Below are 17,500 nucleotides of genomic sequence, written 5' to 3'. Positions count from 1 at the left end.
ATTATTATTACAAAACATACATTACCCACTTCAGCCCTTTATACATTTGGGCCATTTGGACATAGCCAATCTACAAGCTCACAATGTGTCACATTTTCGGAGGTTTTGTATGCATTTGATTTGAAATGGGACATTCTGCATAAAGAGTACTATTACTTTTGGTACATTAAAGGTGATACACCATGCATTTAAAAAGTATTTATGTCATATTGTTTATGTCCCAAAAACGTTTTTCAAAAGGTTTGAGGCTAAATTACCACTCCTGAATAGAGAGCCTCTCTCATTTTTGAATGGCTCTCAGAGCATTTTCAGCTGCAGTACCACCTTTGGCCTGAACTGCGCCACCCCCCACTGTTCTGCCCATTGTGTGTGCAGATATTCACGAAAACCATTGCCTGGTTCCCCCGCTGGCCAGCATTCACATTGGCCAAGATTCTTCCATGCCCGAGTACACTTCATTCAAATGTTTTCTTTTTCTGCTCAAACACTAAAGGCCTTATAATTTCTTGTCAACATTCATGTAGATATCAGAAGGCATAACCCAGGTAAAACATTGTGTCATTATAAAAATATATAAATGATAAATGATTAGCAGTCCACTTCCTTCTATGTTCCCCGAGTACGCATCACACAGACTATCTCCCGATGCGGTCCCGGGTGCAGCACGGTGATCCGTTGCGGGGCACAATTTGCAGAGTTCACACTATCACAACACCTGCAAAGTGGTCCCGGGTGCACCCAGGTCCGCAGTGTGAATCCGCACAATAAGTTTTGAGCGAATGAGCGTTCATACTGTCTGTGACTCACCAACAAGAAGTCTTGTTAATTCATCTTCCTGAGCCAATCCCAGTACAGAACATTTTATGAAGGCGACACTTTCTTACTCACCGTTTTCCTTTTACACCATATACTCTCCCATAGCTTGTACGGACAGTTCATTGTTTTCCTTTTACACCATAATACTCTCCCATAGCTTATACGGACAGCTCATTGTTTTACTTTTACACCATATACTCTCCCATAGCTTGTACGGACAGTTCATTGTTTTCCTTTTACAACATTCTAACTCCCATAGCTCTTACGTACAGGCGATGATGTTGCCATAGCGATTCTTCATGCGGTTCTCGTCCTTCTTGGCCGAGTCCCACGCCGCCGACTGACCCTCGAAAAAACTCTACAGACAGACACACACACACACACACACACACACACACACACACACACACACACACACACACACACACACACACACACACACACACACACACACAGGTAATTAGACAGGTAGGGAGATTACTAAAATATGATATTAAGAGTCACTTTAATCTAACATGCATGAGTGCGTTCGCGCGCGCGCGCACACACACACACACACACACACACACACACACACACACACACACACACACACACACACACACACACACACACACACACACACACACACACACAGTTATCAACCATATGAATAATGTAAATCAGGAATGTGTGTGTGTGTGTGTGTGTGTGTGTGTGTGTGTGTGTGTGTGTGTGTGTGTGTGAGAGAGAGAGAAAGAGAGAGAGAGAACATTAATCATGTGTTGATTAACTGAGGAATTTAAATATTTAATGTTTTTTTTCTTTCTAACAGAATTCAATAGAATATTAGTTTAAACAAACTGGACTACAAATACAATAAAATACAATGTACAGTCTTGATGAAAGTATTTTAACTTTAATATGTGTAAAAGCCATGTCATATATTCACAGTTAATATGTATATTATATAATATTTGTATATAATACGTTTGCATAATTAATTTAATATATATCTGTGTGTGTGGGGGTGTGTGTGTTCATAGGAATCAAATCATTGTTTTAGGTCACTGCAGTGAAAGCTGTGCTTCATGGTAAATGGTGCATTTATATAGCGCTTTTGATCCAAAGCGCTTTACAGAGATTGTGCATTACATTCACCCATTCACGCACACATTCATACACCGGTGGCGGAGGAAACCATGCAAGGCACCAACCAGCTCACCGGGAGCAATGTGGGGTTCAGAGTCTTGCCCAAGGACCCTTCGACATTAACTCAGGGGGAGCCCGGATTCGAACTGGGAACCCTTCGTGCTCTAATAACGGTTTCTCTACCCCTGAGCTATGCCGCCCCTTCATGTTCACTGCTGTGGCACCTACACATCTAGCTAATCATTTACATGGTGAGTGTTTGTTGAACTTGATGCTGAAACTCGCGTTCACACTTCTTCAGTGAATTAATACATTTTATCAGTTGATAAAAAAATCTAGCAGTAGATGTTCAAATCTAGAAGGAAAGGGTTCAATCTAGAAGAAAAAAATGTATCTACAATCAAACGTTGAATCTAGAATCAACAGTTACATCTAGAAGATTAAATGAAATCTAGAAGCTCAGATAAAATTTCTTAGTAACGTCAGCAAATGTTAAATCTTTCAGTAAAATGTCAGGCTTTGACCATTCGTAAAAGACATCACATGCTGACCGGGGGGGGGGGGGGGGGGCGCTCTCCAATCCGACAGAGGATCGCCCCGATGGTCAACTTCAACACACTGAAGACCATAGCTGGTGCAATAATCCAGCCCCTCTTTGACTACGGAGTCCACGTATGGTATTTGTGACGCCCCACAAGCCCTGAAAACTAAGCTCCAAACAGCCCAAAACAAACTAATTAGGGTCCTGCTTAACCTTCCCTATCAGACTCACCTCACCACTACTCACCAGTTAAGAGTGGGGTGGCTCAGAGTAGATGACAGAGTACAGCAACTTGCAATGGGCCTGGTGTACAAGATACACTACACCCCTAAGATACCCATGTATCTGGCAAAATACTTTATAAACGTTAAGGACGTCCACAATTACAACACCAGAGGCAGTGCCACAGATCACTTTCAACCCAAAGTCAACTCAAACCTAGCATCCATTAAAATCGCCCTGAAAAACCACTTACAGGTGGCAGCCATTCGCAACTGGCAATAACAAACCTAGCCCAGCCTCCCCTGACCCCCGTTTATTTTATTTTTATTTACTTTTTTTTATATCTACTGCATAGTACTGTGTTCTATCCGTCTGTCATTCAATGTTATATGAGATACTTCAATGGTTTCCTGTGTAAATAAGCCAAGTGCTTTCCTAGGATCTCCTTTTAGTTGACCTTGTACCAGTGAACTGTACCGTCATGAAACTGTACCTTTTTCTATACAAACTTCTAATAAAGTCTTCAATCAATCAATCAATCAATCAAACAAACATGCTGCCATTCCGACACTGACTTCTAATTGTCTGAGTGGCAGCATTTTCATAGAGGTTAGGGTTAGGTACCGTTGTTCTCTATTGAGCTTGGCACATTTCCTGGGGCAAGCTGCCCAGATCACATGTCACACGTGTCTTCTTATTTTTTCACTCTCAAAAAGCACCTGCAATGAGGGGCTTTTAAGCCATGACATCATTTTGTAGGCAGAGAAGAACTCTGCCCCCAGAGCATTTTCTGTCCCTCGCCATTTCAACAGATCCGAGACAAAAATAACGACTAAAGTATAATTCTAACACTTTCCTTTCAACAACAAAGAGAAGAAAAATGTGTAAATAGTAAAAATAGTAAAAAGATTCACGGAAACTGGGGGCAGAAATTCTCCTCTGCCTACAAAATGATGTCATACTTAACAGCCCCGTAGCAATGCATTTGAAACTACATTGCAGTGCACATCATGGGGTGATCACTGCTTCCCTCATGTGAATTGTTTTATTTTATTTTTTGTTTATTTTCTGTTTATTTTGTTGCTGAGTGAGGTCAGCAGACAAAGTGACATGAGTGAGATGAAAAAACCTGGGTGAAATGTGCCAATCTCAACAGGAAACAACAGTATAGGGTTAGTGTCTGAATGGGGGGATGTCGGAATGGCAGCATGTCGAAATGGGGGGATGCGCCCGCTGACTGGGTGGGTGGGTGGGGGGGGGTTACAATTCTAACTCGGACTGCGCTGAGTTGGCTGTCACTGGCACTTCGGCACTGAGTGCCGTGCTGCGAGCTTGTACATCATACATCATTTTTGAAAAGTCGTGAAAATGTGTGCAAATCTTTGAATATATGTATTTTTTTAACTCAACTCAAATTTTGCTTCTGGGGGGTCCCTGGAACTAAATATTTTGAGATGGGGGTCCGTGGCCAAATACATATCATTTTGGGGGTCCTTGCATGAAAAAGTTTGAGCACCACTGACATAGATACATGTGTTTTTCAAAAAACCTTAGAAGAAGTTGAAATATTCAAAGACAAACTTTCACGATTTTTTCAAAAATAGCAGTAAATGCGTAATAATGCGTTCCCAGTCTAAAAGGGTTAAACCCCCTCCCCCCTGTGAAGAACATTCATGGGGGGCCCGCGGTGAATCCTTGTACCCTTGTACAGAATTTGGTGTGACACCCCTGCTGACAGCTCGCTCTGCGGTGCGTCTTGTGGCTCAAGTTCAATTCAGAGGCTGCACCTCCGCCGTTTTATTAAGTGTGCCTGCCATGCAATGGCAAAACACTTATTGTAATCCGCCATACTTAATTAATTAATTAATTAATTAATGATAATGATCCCACAAATTTGGTGCGCTAATAACTGCCGCACAATTTACGCCACCGCCGCAATATATACATCAAAACGTGCGGCTCGGCCGGGAATGGTGTGCTATTACTTTTCTAAGAGAAAAGTTGTATCGTTTAATTGATATTAATTTATTAGTGAATTAATTTTACCCATTGACTTATAATGGGAATCGCAAAAACTCACATTCAATATTTTTTTTCTCGCAAACCATAGGGGCTACAGTTTCAAAACTTTTTTGAGGAGATTTATAATGATATCAAGGATTAAATAAAAAATAATTTTGTCAGTTGGCCTCATGGTGGCGCTATAACAGTCCACTTTACCTTTCGGCCTGTAACTCTTGAACCGTGGGTCGGAAAATTAAAATTCCTTTTTCCCTGGATTCCTTGGGTCATGACGCATCTCCTCATATAGGCCACGCCCATTTGCGTCAGGATAGATTTTCCACCATTTTGAATTTTCTTCAAAACACACTTTTTGCTCCTTTTCCTACATATTTTCTCCAAATGTCACAAAAATCGATACACACGATCTATGGACTCATGCGATAAACATATTTAAACGATATTTTGATAGTCCATACCGTTCTTCCGTAACAGGGTTCCAAAGTTAGCGGGAGGAGCCCGTTTTGTAAGAAGTAGCCATAAATCACAAACGAAACATCCAGTCAACACCACATTTTAACCACAAGTGGGGGGCGCTATACTGAACATATACCCAAAAGCATTTCCACTTCGACCCATAGGGGGCACCACAAACGCGCAAAACGTAACCGTTTCATGCCAAAACGTGTTTTTCAGGGGGAACGACCCTCTCAAAACGAAACACAAACGATCTCGGGAGCGACGGGACAACGTAATCGCCTTGCGGAACTTGTGGGAGGAGCCTATTTCTTAAAAACAAGAAACAATATTGCTAATGCTAACACATGCTAATGCTAACAAATGCTAATGCTAACAAAGATGCTAATGTTAACACATACAAGGTTGCACACACTTAGCGAGCTGCAGGCACACTTAAAATTTCTTCGAAATTTTCTTTTCTAGTCTTTCTTTTGCGGAGCCGTCAACCTTTTACGTCAGCGCGGCACTTAAGGGATCGGGACGGCGTCAAATGACGCGACGCGGCGACCCCAGTCATATCAAACGTTTTGACATTTGGTCACATCCTGTCCCATGGAGTCACTATAGCATATAGGGCATTAACGACTTGTGATTTTTGCAAGTCGACTCGACTCAGTAAAAAGTTGAGTTGAAGTCGACTTTATCGTTTGATGACGTCATCACATCACACACGATCCACCAACTATTTTGGGGGGGTCCTCAGATGATTAACGTCATGTGCAACATTGTTTTCTCACTCAACTGTAAACAAACCAATATAAAGTTTAAGTATATAGAGGGTATCTTCACATTTCCATTTCTAAAGTGCCAATTTAAGGACGTTTTAATACCTCTAAAATGACAAAATTGACAAATTATCAAATATTAGAGGCAGAAATGGTGAAAATAGCCGATCTACATGCTCACAAAACCTCGCATCGCGAGGCGTTGTGAGCATGTAGATCTGCTATTTTCACAATAGAACCATGTTATATAAAATGTAATGTAGCACTGTAATATTGGATAATTCCGTTCTTGACAATAAGCAATCCTACTGTTTGAATGCTGTACAGACGCACACATATGGAGCAAAAATAATGATAGAAAAAAATACAAAGGATTTATTTTTTTCAACTTCGACTTTCGACTTTCTCTGGTGGGAGTCGACTTGTGTAATGAAGTGGACTCAGTCGATTTGTCGGCATTTTCGTTAATGCCCTACTACGGTTTGAGTGAGAATATGTTGAAGGAACAGAATGTTTACAAAGCAAAGAGGTAGAAACAGGATGATTGAAGATTGAAGATTCAACAAGGAGAGATTGAAGAGGGAGGAGCATCTTACCTTGTTAATCTGTCCAATCAGGTTAATTAATTAAGGAGAAGCATGGAGGATCGAGAGACAATGATCAGCTATTAGTCAGATCTGATGTGTTTCTATCGTAATCATTGATTATTATATCATAACATGTGAAACATATGTTTTATAGTTTTAGCAGTTTGCATTACTATATTAAACCCAATGATGGTATGATTCTGTTATTAGAATATCAAATTGTGGAGCCTGCAATTAATAGTGTATATTACATGCATTATTACCTTTACATTTACAATTGTACCTATTTTAACAACTCTCACTACTGTATGTAATATATGATGTGTGTGTGTGTGTGTGTGTGTGTGTGTGTGTGTGTGTGTGTGTGTGTGTGTGTGTGTGTGTGTGTGTGTGTGTGTGTGTGTGAGAGAGAGAGAGAGAGAGAGAGAGAGAGAGAGAGAGAGAGAGAGAGAGAGAGAGAATAGAACTGAATTTCCATTCAAACAAGTATAAAGAGATTTTTCAGAAAGTCTGCAAAACAAAATAAAAATGTTCCATGTTTCCATCAATTGATAATGGGATTATTAGGCGATGGTTCATGAGAAAAGTATTATGTAGGTGGCACAGAATCACAGAATAAGTGCAAAACATTAATTAATGGAGCAGCAAATTGCACACATTCTAACTTATTCATGCTGTTGACTATTATGATGAGATGATCTTATTAATCGCATTTAACCCTTTCAGTGCCCAGAATCACCACTAGAGGGCGCCCAATGGCCATAGAATCCACCATAGACATACGCTGTATATGCACAAGCCGTGCGCAGCCATGACGCGCCTGAACACTTTCCTTTGTGCATGAACAGGAACAGGATGAAGTTAGCTTGAAGTTAGCTATTGGCTACCAAGCATTTTAGAAGCCCGATTTAGCCGTGATTAAACCTTGCACACCTCATGGATATGCATGGAACAGAGAAAATGAGCTCTAAAGATCCTGGATTGCATTGGAGTGGATGGCAAATATCGGCGGCGCGACGCTCTCGAAAATTAAAAAAAAGGTCACAACTAGTTCGGGATAGGCACAATAAGAGTTAAGTGTATTTAATCTTAAATTAATCTAAGGTGGCATTCATTAGCTTAGTTATATAATATAAATGTATTATTTGGTAGGTAGATAGGCCTACAGTTGAAATGTACAGTAGGCATATTGTACATGCCTTTGTGCGTTCGGAAAATGTGTTTGGTTATTAAAACAGGTGTGGATAGTTACTCATAAATAGCTATAGGCCTACTTAGTTATAATACTAATTAAAACACACAATTAGTAAGTTATAGCTATGCAAAATAGAAAGACAGGTGAGTTCAATGCTGTTCCCCCATTTTTGTAATTTTTGTAAAGCCCCAAAATCCACCTCCTTCAAACCTAAAACTTTCTTTTGTGAAATATCAGGATTCTTTTGGGGAATGTGTTTCCATTCACAGCTTCATGCACAAATTCTGAATCGCGCATAAAAACTGGTTGATGGGAACCCAGTTAGCTAGAGAGAGAGAGAGAGAGAGAGAGAGAAAGAGAGAGAGAGAGAGAGAGAGAGTTGATGAGAGACAGAAAGGAGAGAGGGATAATGAGAGAGAGACCAAACCGTAAGAGAGAGCAAGAGCAGGAGACAAACACAGAGACACTGCCACAGTTTCTCAGTGTGAACTCTGCAAATGGAGGGTGAAATTGCTCAGGGCGGGAATATGTGTATGAGTGTGTTTTTTTCTTCTTCTTTGAGTGTGTGTGTGTGTGTGTGTGTGTGTGTGTGTGTGTGTGTGTGTGTGTGTGTGTGTGTGTGTGTGTGTGTGTGTGTGTGTGTGCGTGCGTGCGTGTGTGAGAGAGAGAGAGAGGGAGAGTCTGTGTGCGTCCTGCCATTGGGCTGCCCTCGGGGCTGATCCATTATAAATACTGAGTGCACACACACACACATACGCGCACACACCTCTGTTTTGGCCCACTAGCTAGTGGGAATATTTATAATGCATATGTGTCTGTGTGTGTGCGTGTGTGCGTGTGAGTGAGTGCGTGCGTGCATGCATGCGTGTTTATTCTTCAGCAGAAAGTTGCAAATGGATGTTACTTACCTCATGTGCGTGCACACGCACGCACTCTCTCTCTCTCTCTCTCTGTCTCTCTCTCTCTCTCACACACACTCACACACACACACACGCACGCACGCACGCACGCACGCACGCACGCACGCACGCACGCACGCACGCACGCACGCACGCACGCAGCACGCACGCACACACAAATGCCCACAGAGTGGAGCAAAACAGACTGGTGTCTTCCAATAAAGTGAGAGTGAGATGTTATGTGTGTTAAAGAGTCCATTCGTATCAGGTATGGAGGATCAGGTTAGAAGGCTTGGGGATAAAGCCAGAGAGGTCAGGTTGAGATGGTTGGAGAGGTGAAGGGCTACACTGGGAGAATGATGCTGAAGATGGAGCTGCCAGGTGAGAGGACGGCCTGACAACTGGGATTTAGAGTTGAACAGAATAACAGCTGAGGGGTAAGAAGCTGTTGTTTAACCCATCTAGAACGGGTACACAGTATTGTGTATCATTATGTTATGCTTTAACTATTGACAAATAGCAGATATACAAGCTCACAGCGCGGCTGCGAGCTTGTAGATCTGCTATTTTTGAAAAATCGTGAAAATTAGAACTTTGACCCGATTCTATAAGTGTCTTGAATACTTCTAAGGTTTTTTGAAAAACCTATGTTTCTATATGTCAGCAATCTGGCTAGCCATCGTCAAAGAAAAGGTCCTTTTCACTTAAATGGAGCTCAGTTAGTCTGTTCTTGAGAGACTACTGTGTCAGTGGTTCTCAAACGTTTTCATGTGAAGGACCCCCAAAATGATATTTATTTGGCCACGGACCCCCATCTCAAAATATTTAGTTCCAGGGACCACCCAGAAGCAAAATTTGAGTTACAAACGTTCGCTTTCAAAATACATATATTCAAAGATTTGCACGTTTTCACGACTTTTTCAAAAATAGCAGATCTACAAGCTCGCAGCGCGGCACTCGGTGCCGCGCTGTGAGCTTGTATATCTGCTATTTTTCACTGGTTAAAGCATTCAATAATTCTAGGCCTAAATGGGTTTAATGTGTTGTGTTTGCAGATAATTACCCTCAAGTCTGGCATAGCCAGACATTCAGAGTTCTCCGCCTACTGATGAGTCTGATTACATTCTGAACGTCTCTGTGGGCTAGAGGTGGGTCGTGACTGGTAGCAATTCCGAGATTTAAAATAAACGCATTGTAGAATCAATGCGAAGGACGGTCTTTCGTCCTATGCTGGGCGCAGGCAAAAGCACAGGTGCGTTCCTGTTGCCGTCGAAAATAAGGTAAAAACCATGGCAGAGGCTACTGAATTAATCTGAAGCACACACCCCAAATCTGAGACCCCAAATAGCTCTCCGAGTTAATACCCCGGACAGGAAGATATTTGGTGATTTATGGAAGGATGACCTCATATATTCCTCATTTCTTCTGTGTGATGTGTCGGGTACTATTAATTATTAGTGTATTGATGTTTATTACAGCGTCATCACCTCATACTCCTCTTTGAATCCATATCCTTCAGAACACTTCATCTGGGTGATGTGGTGTGTTGTTGTTAGAGTGCATTTCTTTCTTCTTCTTCTTTTTTTTTTCTTTTTTTTATCCCACGATTTTGTTTCACCCAGTGCCAATTGCCTAAGTAATCCTGGTCCAAGTTGCTTCTTTTCACCTGACGGGGGATTTCCCCGGTTTGGACGTAGCGCGTGGAAGGAACATGTTATTCCAACCAGTTCCATTCCCCTCCATCAGGCACCCCAGCTGGCCAGGGGGAGGCATTATAGAGACCAGGATTACTGCATGTTTTTGTGAGGGTACCTACCCTAGGAGACACGGGGAGAACATGCAAACTCCACAGAGAAAGTATTTCAGCGTATGAGTGTTTATTACCTCATACTCCTCTTTGAATCCATATCCTTCAGAACACTTCATCTGGGTGATGTGCTGCAGCAGATCAGCCACTCTGATGGCTGGATGAAGCTGTCCTGTTTGATAAGGAGCAACGTCTGCTGCATCGGCTCCTCTCTGCTTCTTCTTGTAGCTCTGACTGTGAGACTGCTGCACCAGACTGCTGGTCTCACTGGTCATAGTGTGACTGTCATCTACAGGGGAGGGGAAACAAATAAATGGTTGAGATTATTTTTGCTCACGCACAGACAGACAGACAGACAGACAGACAGACAGACAGACAGACAGACTTCTCTAAAAAAGTATGGTCACAATGAGGAGACATTTAGACCAATCCACATCTGTGTTCACGTTACTATGATGAGGTCATTATGATGACATCACTATGATGAGGTCACTATGATGAGGTCACTATGATGAGGTCATTATGATGACATCACTACGATGAGGTCACTATGGTGAGGTCATTATGATGACATCACTATGATGAGGGACACACTGGGACGATTCAATACATCACATTTTAAGTTTTCTTTATCTGTGTTGTTTGATTGAAGAAAACAAAAAGCGACTCGACAGAGGGAATGCAAACAAATATAAGACACAAGTCTACGTCTTATTGTGTCATTATAGATACAAAACATAACTATTTGTTATTATGACGATGTAAATGTATGTTATCAATGAAGATGTCAATCAATCAATCAATCAATCAATCAATCAATCAATCAATCAATCAATCAATCAATCAAATAATGACCCCTAACGCCAACGTGAACTGGAATATGTACTGGAGACTTATATTTATCCATAGTATCTTTTGTTCAGTTTAGAGTGTTTGTATCTCTGTTTGTGAGATGGTATGACATCATATATTATGACATCATCTATGAAATCATGTTTGACACTAGAATGAACTCTACTATCTCTATCTCTGCTCTCATTGGCTGGCCTGAGACCTCACTGTCCAATCAATTAGCTCTCTACATACAAAGCTCAACCAGTCATGGCTGCACTAACGGCGGTGTAACGAGCAATGACTAGTGATTGGTGGAGGAAAGATGAGACACATTGCACCACAACAACAAACACAATAACCAATCGGAGAGAGCGAGAGGCCCGAGGGAGGCGGGACCTGCTAAACGATTGGTTTAGGATGAAGTGATGGGCAGGCAGGTGCTGGGATGAGGAATGAAAGGACAGCGTTGCCATGCCAACTGATAACATCAAGGCGGGGAGGAGTTGTGGGCTGCATGCTGATTGGCCCTCCCTCACACATTGCCACACTTACCATTAATGGGGACTTTAATCATTGGAACAGATAGAAAAGAAAAGAGAGGAGACAGTATTTAAGCAACATTATGGTTTCAGCAGCTAGCCTATCTTGCCTAGCTTAGCCTCACCACACCTCACCTAAACTAGCTTTGGCTAACCCAGGCTAGCCACGTTTAGCCGCACATAGCCTGGCCTAATCTAGCCTCACTTCACCTACAGTAGCCTCATTTTGCCTTGCCTCACCTAAACTACCCTCATCTTGCCCTGCCAACCTAGGATAGCCTCACTTCGACAAGCCTTACTTCGCCTAGCCAAGCCTAGCCAAGCCTAGCGGTCACGGGTCACCTGCATGTCCTACACATTCTCACGCACTCACTTTTTATTTTTATCCTGCGATTTTGGTAACCCATTTTTCACCCAGTGCCAATTGACAAAGCTGTAATCCTGGGCGCTACTCTCCCTCTGCCAACCTGGGGAGAGCCCCAAACTGTGCTCATGTGAGCAGGCCACTTCTTATCAGTGAGCTGGCAACTTCTTATCACCTGACAGGGGAGTTTGCCCGGTAGGACTTAGCGTGTGCGTGAAAGGTCCATGAACAACTTGAACCCTCGCATCCCTAAATACTCTGAGGAGAACTTTAGCCAAACCAGGGGGAGGCAGTATAGAGAGACCAGGATTACTGCATGTATTTTTTGAGAGCGCCTACCCTAGGGGACACAGGGAGAACATGCAAACTCCACACAGAAAGGCCCTTTCACCAATCCCACCTATGGGCACTGATGACACAGAGGAGAGAACACACCCCTGCGCTTACAGCGTCCCCAGCGGGAATCAGACCCGCAACCTTCTAGCCGTGGCCTGTGATGCAACAGCGCTACCGACTGCGCCAAGGTTTTAAGTTCCTTCTGTCTGTCTGTCTGTCCCTCCTACATTACAAAGTAGCACTAGAACACATGCCGCTGTGTGTCAAATTGTATCATCACCATACCCTGAAGTCATGCGGGAAGTTGGGAACGCCTACTGAGATACAAAAAACGACTTTCTGGCCTTGACAGCCCATACATCCAAACAGAAAAGCTCTATCTGATTGCATTAAACAACGTTAAACTCACTTTGCCACTCGATTTGCACCTCGATTTGCCATTCACCTTATGCATGTGCATACCCTCTATTGGCAAGTCACACTGGACCAAATAGCTTATCACCTGTTTCCAAAATTGCACACATTATGTAGCTAGATACTGTGGCTAGTTGCAGAATGTAAAGAGACTACGAGCTACGAGCAAGCATACATCACTTCCACCCAGCCAAAGGTTAGGACAAAGTAGATCATTAAAAAGATGGGGCCGTGGTTTGCATAATTCAACAAGATTTCTGCACAACCAGGTAAAGAAAACTAGACTAAAGCTCCCTTATTGTTCGATTCATTTGCACGGAAAAATCATGAGTACTTTCACATAGAATGCCAATATTAGTGATCAATGCACAATTGTTATTCAGAGCAAGGTCGATTTTACAATGTGGATGATGTGGATAACTGGGTAAGGCATACATTCCCAACTTGCATCGTTCCCGACTTGTGTGGTCCCCTAGTAGGTCGGTGCCCAGTGTAGTATCTATCTTCAATAAAGTTGTTTGAAGCTATTTAGATTCACTTCCATCTTAATTGTAGTTCGGACAACAGGCATAAAACGTACGTATTGTAGCTTTAAGATGCTCGTTAACTTAGCATGTCATTGGTTAGAACAGGGGTCTTCAACAGGGGGTCCGGGACCCCTAGGGGGTCCTCAAAGTTACTACAGGGGGGCCTCCTTGTGTGATAGGATAATTATTTTACATAACAACTCGAACCCTCGCATCCCTAAATACTCTGAGGAGAACTTTAGCTAAAAATAGCAGTTCTACAAGCTCTCAAAGATCTGCTATTTTTGGCAAATAGGTTTGGTTTATACCAGTAGGTAAAAAAGTGCAGACCAAGTACAGAGTGAAAGGTCAAGTTTACTAAGTATCGACGATTAAGATTTTAAGTGGTTAAGTGTCAAACAAGTCTATGAATCTATCTATGAAATCGATGAGAATCTCCATCACACATTTATACAATATGTCTCAGCTAAGGGGTCCTTTGCCTGAAAACGTTGAAGACCCCTGGGTTAGAATATCAAAGCTTTATTCCCCCCCACTCCCCATCTAAAGTGAGGTGTTGTGTCCATGCAGAGGTCAGAGGTCGCATACAAGCGTGACATCACATGGTCGTTGTGAATGGGGGGGATGGAGTGAAGCCCACCGCTCACTTCACAAACACAACAATAATTCATAAAAAACACAAACAATATAAACTTTAACCACTTAAACCCTATAGACTCACAGGCATGAAATAGATTGTTAATTTTGTTCCCCGATTTTTCCTGAATGTTCTCCAATCCTTGACAAAATTAACAGCTATTTTCATTTCCATTTTTTTTTTTTTTTTGCCAAAGGTTCTGCTAGTTTTTATGACAGAATCGGGACGCTAGGGTTCACGTGGTTAAATAAAATTGAGAAAAAGTTAAAGAAAAAAGGTCAAATGACCGTTAGAATAGAAATCAAATAAAACAAAAAACTGTCAAACTTACGATAAAATATTCAAATATAAACAAACTTTCTGAGACAACAACAAGCAAGCAGAGATGGATGAATACTCAATACAAAATCACTTTCTCTCGTTCTCTCCATTTTCATCTCACTCTCTAGTTCTCGCTTCCTGCTCCTGCCTTGTTTTCTCTATCTGTCTCGTCTTTGCTGCTAGCATGTACATTAGCTACATTAGCAACTGCTCTGTGCTAAGCGGCTAACACAGGAAGTGTTTGATGTCAACCCCCTGTACAGTATGTTGTATGTGTGGTGGTAGCTAGAGCAAGCTGGATGCTGATTGGCTGATAGAACTAGAAAGGGAAAAAAGATAAAGTCTTACCCAGGATAGCGGTCGGCACGAAGGGGTCTGACATCAGAGCAGAGAGAGAAAGAATAGAAAGAGCAGTGGTGGAAAAAGTAGGTACTCACGTTTTTTACTTAAATGAAAGTATAAATATTGCAATGTAGAAATTACAAGTAAAAGCTTGGAATTCAAAGTGTATTTAAGTAGAAAGTACTCATTATGCAGAATGTCCCATTTCTCAAGCAAAACATTCATACATCTTTCGAAAATAGCAGATCTACGAGCTCACAATGTGAGCTTGAAGCCTAGATGGGCTATTTTCAAATGGCCGAATATGTATATAGGGCTGTGTGTGTATTGTATGTTTTGTAATAATAATTACAATCTACAAAGTATAAAGTAACTGAAGTTTTAAAATAATTGCAATGGAGTAAAAGTAAAGCATTTGCCTCTGAGATATTGAAAATTGTTAATACTCCAGTAAAGTCAAAATAACAAAAATGTTTCCATAAGTAGGCTACATTACTTGAGTAAATGTACTCAGTTACTTTCCACCACTGGGAAAGAGCAAGTTAGTAACAAACTTTACAATGAACACAACCCAGGTGGAAAAAGCAGCACTCCAGAATAACTGATACACGACGGCTGGCTCAAAAACTAATTTCTCTTTCTTCCTCCACAGAGCTTTGGAGGATTAAAGATAAATGTGGTTCTGAGCCAGTTATTTTGGAGTGCCTCTATTAGAATTAACTGAAGCCGAGCACCCACTGCCAAGGAGGCAGACAGAGGAAGCGCACGTATCCAGTAGTCACAAACTTCGTTCCCTTTTTATCTTCAGTCACTATAGGCAATTTGTCCTCTTCCCCAGTTAGTCTCTGTTGTGGATTGCCTCAAAGCTCCACCTTGGGTCCATCCTTTTATCCATTTGGTATGCTTCTATGCTAGGCAAATCATTACAAAAGAATTATGAAATTTCTTTCCTGTCATTCCCTTCGTTGAATCCTTTGAGTCTAGGCTCAGGACTTCATCCAATAGCTTAATTCCCATTAATGTGGCAGATCTTATCATTAGTTGTTCTTACAGTTTATTTATGTTCCTACTCTGATTAATGCCCACTGCATATTGTGGATTGAGCTGTATTTCCTATTGTTTATGTCACTGATTTCTGATGTGATAAAGCATCAACGTTTTTAAATGTGCTTTATCAACAACTTTCCAACATCCCATCGTGCATTGCGCAGAAGTTGGACGGAGCTTCTGGCGCCGCAGCCTAGTGTGATCTACAAGCTCACAACGGTTGCATCTGCGACGCGACGTGAGCTTGTATGTCTGCTGTTAACTGGAAGTGTGGTGCAAAAACATTCTCCAGTAAATTCCCGCGGAAAGAGGTGGATACATTAATTTGAATTTACTTGAATTTGAGTGTGTGTATGTTTGTATGTGTGTGTGTGCGTGCCTGCGTGTAGTGTACCTGGGTAGAAGGAGTTCTTGATAGAGGTGGTGATGGTGTTGGACTTCAGAGTGAAGGACGAGGGGGACGAGACCGCTGAAATTAGAATTATGTAATTATGTAATTATTGCGACCGTCAGGTTGCAGTTACTATCAAAACCTCGCCCAGATGTCCGTCAGTTAGTCTGTCACACGTCACACGTGTCTTCTTGCAAAACACATTTATGGACACAGCTCCTCCAATTTTTGCCCTAAAATCACGCAAATCGGTACACAGATTGGCTACCATTGCCTTCTAAAGTTTGTGTATGCGACCTAACGGTCGCTTATCTCCCGATTAGGGAGTCTTACTGGTCTTACAATAAATGCGAGAAATCTCTGTGAGTATGTATGTATCCGGAACCAGCACAAGCGCTGACTCATTCTCCTGTGCAAATAGACAATTCCTCCACACTTTCAATTTGGCACTCTAGGTCAAGTATGCAGAGCTGATGTCTGACATCAGGGCCTTTCCGGAACCGGCACAAAAGGCTCTGACATCATGTACGCCACATGAGTCAACAGACTTCGGCACGCGCGTTCCCCGCCGCAGCAGGGAGTGCAATGCCCGGCCTCGACCCGACCCGATCCACGGTTTTCCGGAAACGGCGCAAAAGGTTGGGAATCTCCGTATGCGGAGCTGATGTCTGACATCAGGGTTTTCCGGAACCGGCACTGTGTCTGCTACACGGTCAGAGGCACAGACAGATACAGAGATCTCCATAATGGGCATGAAGGGACACAGCCAGACAAATACAGACATCTCCATATATGGGCATAAAATGGACGCAGACAGACAGATACAGATATTTCCATATATGGGCATAAATGGACACAGGCAAACAGATGGTCAAAACGGGTCCTATGAAAACAGGTATAATGGGGTTTGCATTAAAGGGCGGGGCATTCATTCCCTATTTACATTGTTCCCAGGTAGGCATGTTCCCGATAATAATATCAATAAAAAGAAAAAAATTGTAAAGTAAAAACAGGTTTCAATTTGTCACCAGAATGTTTCCAATTAGTCCGGAGAAATTTTAGGTGAATCGTTCACTTTTTCATACAAGTAAGAAAATTGGTACACTTGTACATTTTGGGGCGCTGAACATTTTCAGATATGGAGCTGCAAAAGATATGGAGTCGCAAAAATGCCCCCTGGTGGCCATGGCAGCCTTTTTACTTTTCGCCGTTACCAATTAATGTATTTTGCATCATAACTCCTGAACCAAATATGATAATACAGAATAGATGATGTCTACACCTATGTTTTGATGGTTAAGGATT

General features: G+C 42.0%; 1 protein-coding gene across 1 annotated transcript in view; it reads right to left on the bottom strand.

Moving 5' to 3' along the window:
* LOC308306965 (receptor-type tyrosine-protein phosphatase mu-like) overlaps positions 1–17,500 on the bottom strand; it is a gene marked incomplete at its 3' end in the record, with an annotated part of 181,262 nt that overhangs the window by 20,842 nt on the left and 142,920 nt on the right. The window contains exons 22-25 of the mRNA XM_080752022.1: positions 16,199–16,273; positions 14,764–14,790; positions 10,521–10,732; positions 1,087–1,174 (exon numbers count right to left, since the gene is read on the bottom strand). Of these exons, the coding sequence (XP_080608148.1) occupies positions 1,087–1,174; positions 10,521–10,732; positions 14,764–14,790; positions 16,199–16,273 (402 nt within the window). The remainder of the gene's footprint in view (positions 1–1,086; positions 1,175–10,520; positions 10,733–14,763; positions 14,791–16,198; positions 16,274–17,500) is intronic.

Source organism: Nannobrachium achirus (genome assembly GCF_963921795.1).
Source record: "Nannobrachium achirus genome assembly, chromosome: 21".
Lineage (NCBI taxonomy): Eukaryota > Metazoa > Chordata > Actinopteri > Myctophiformes > Myctophidae > Nannobrachium > Nannobrachium achirus.
The sequence above is the reverse complement of the archived record's forward strand: the minus strand, read 5'-3'. Positions and strand labels throughout refer to the sequence as shown.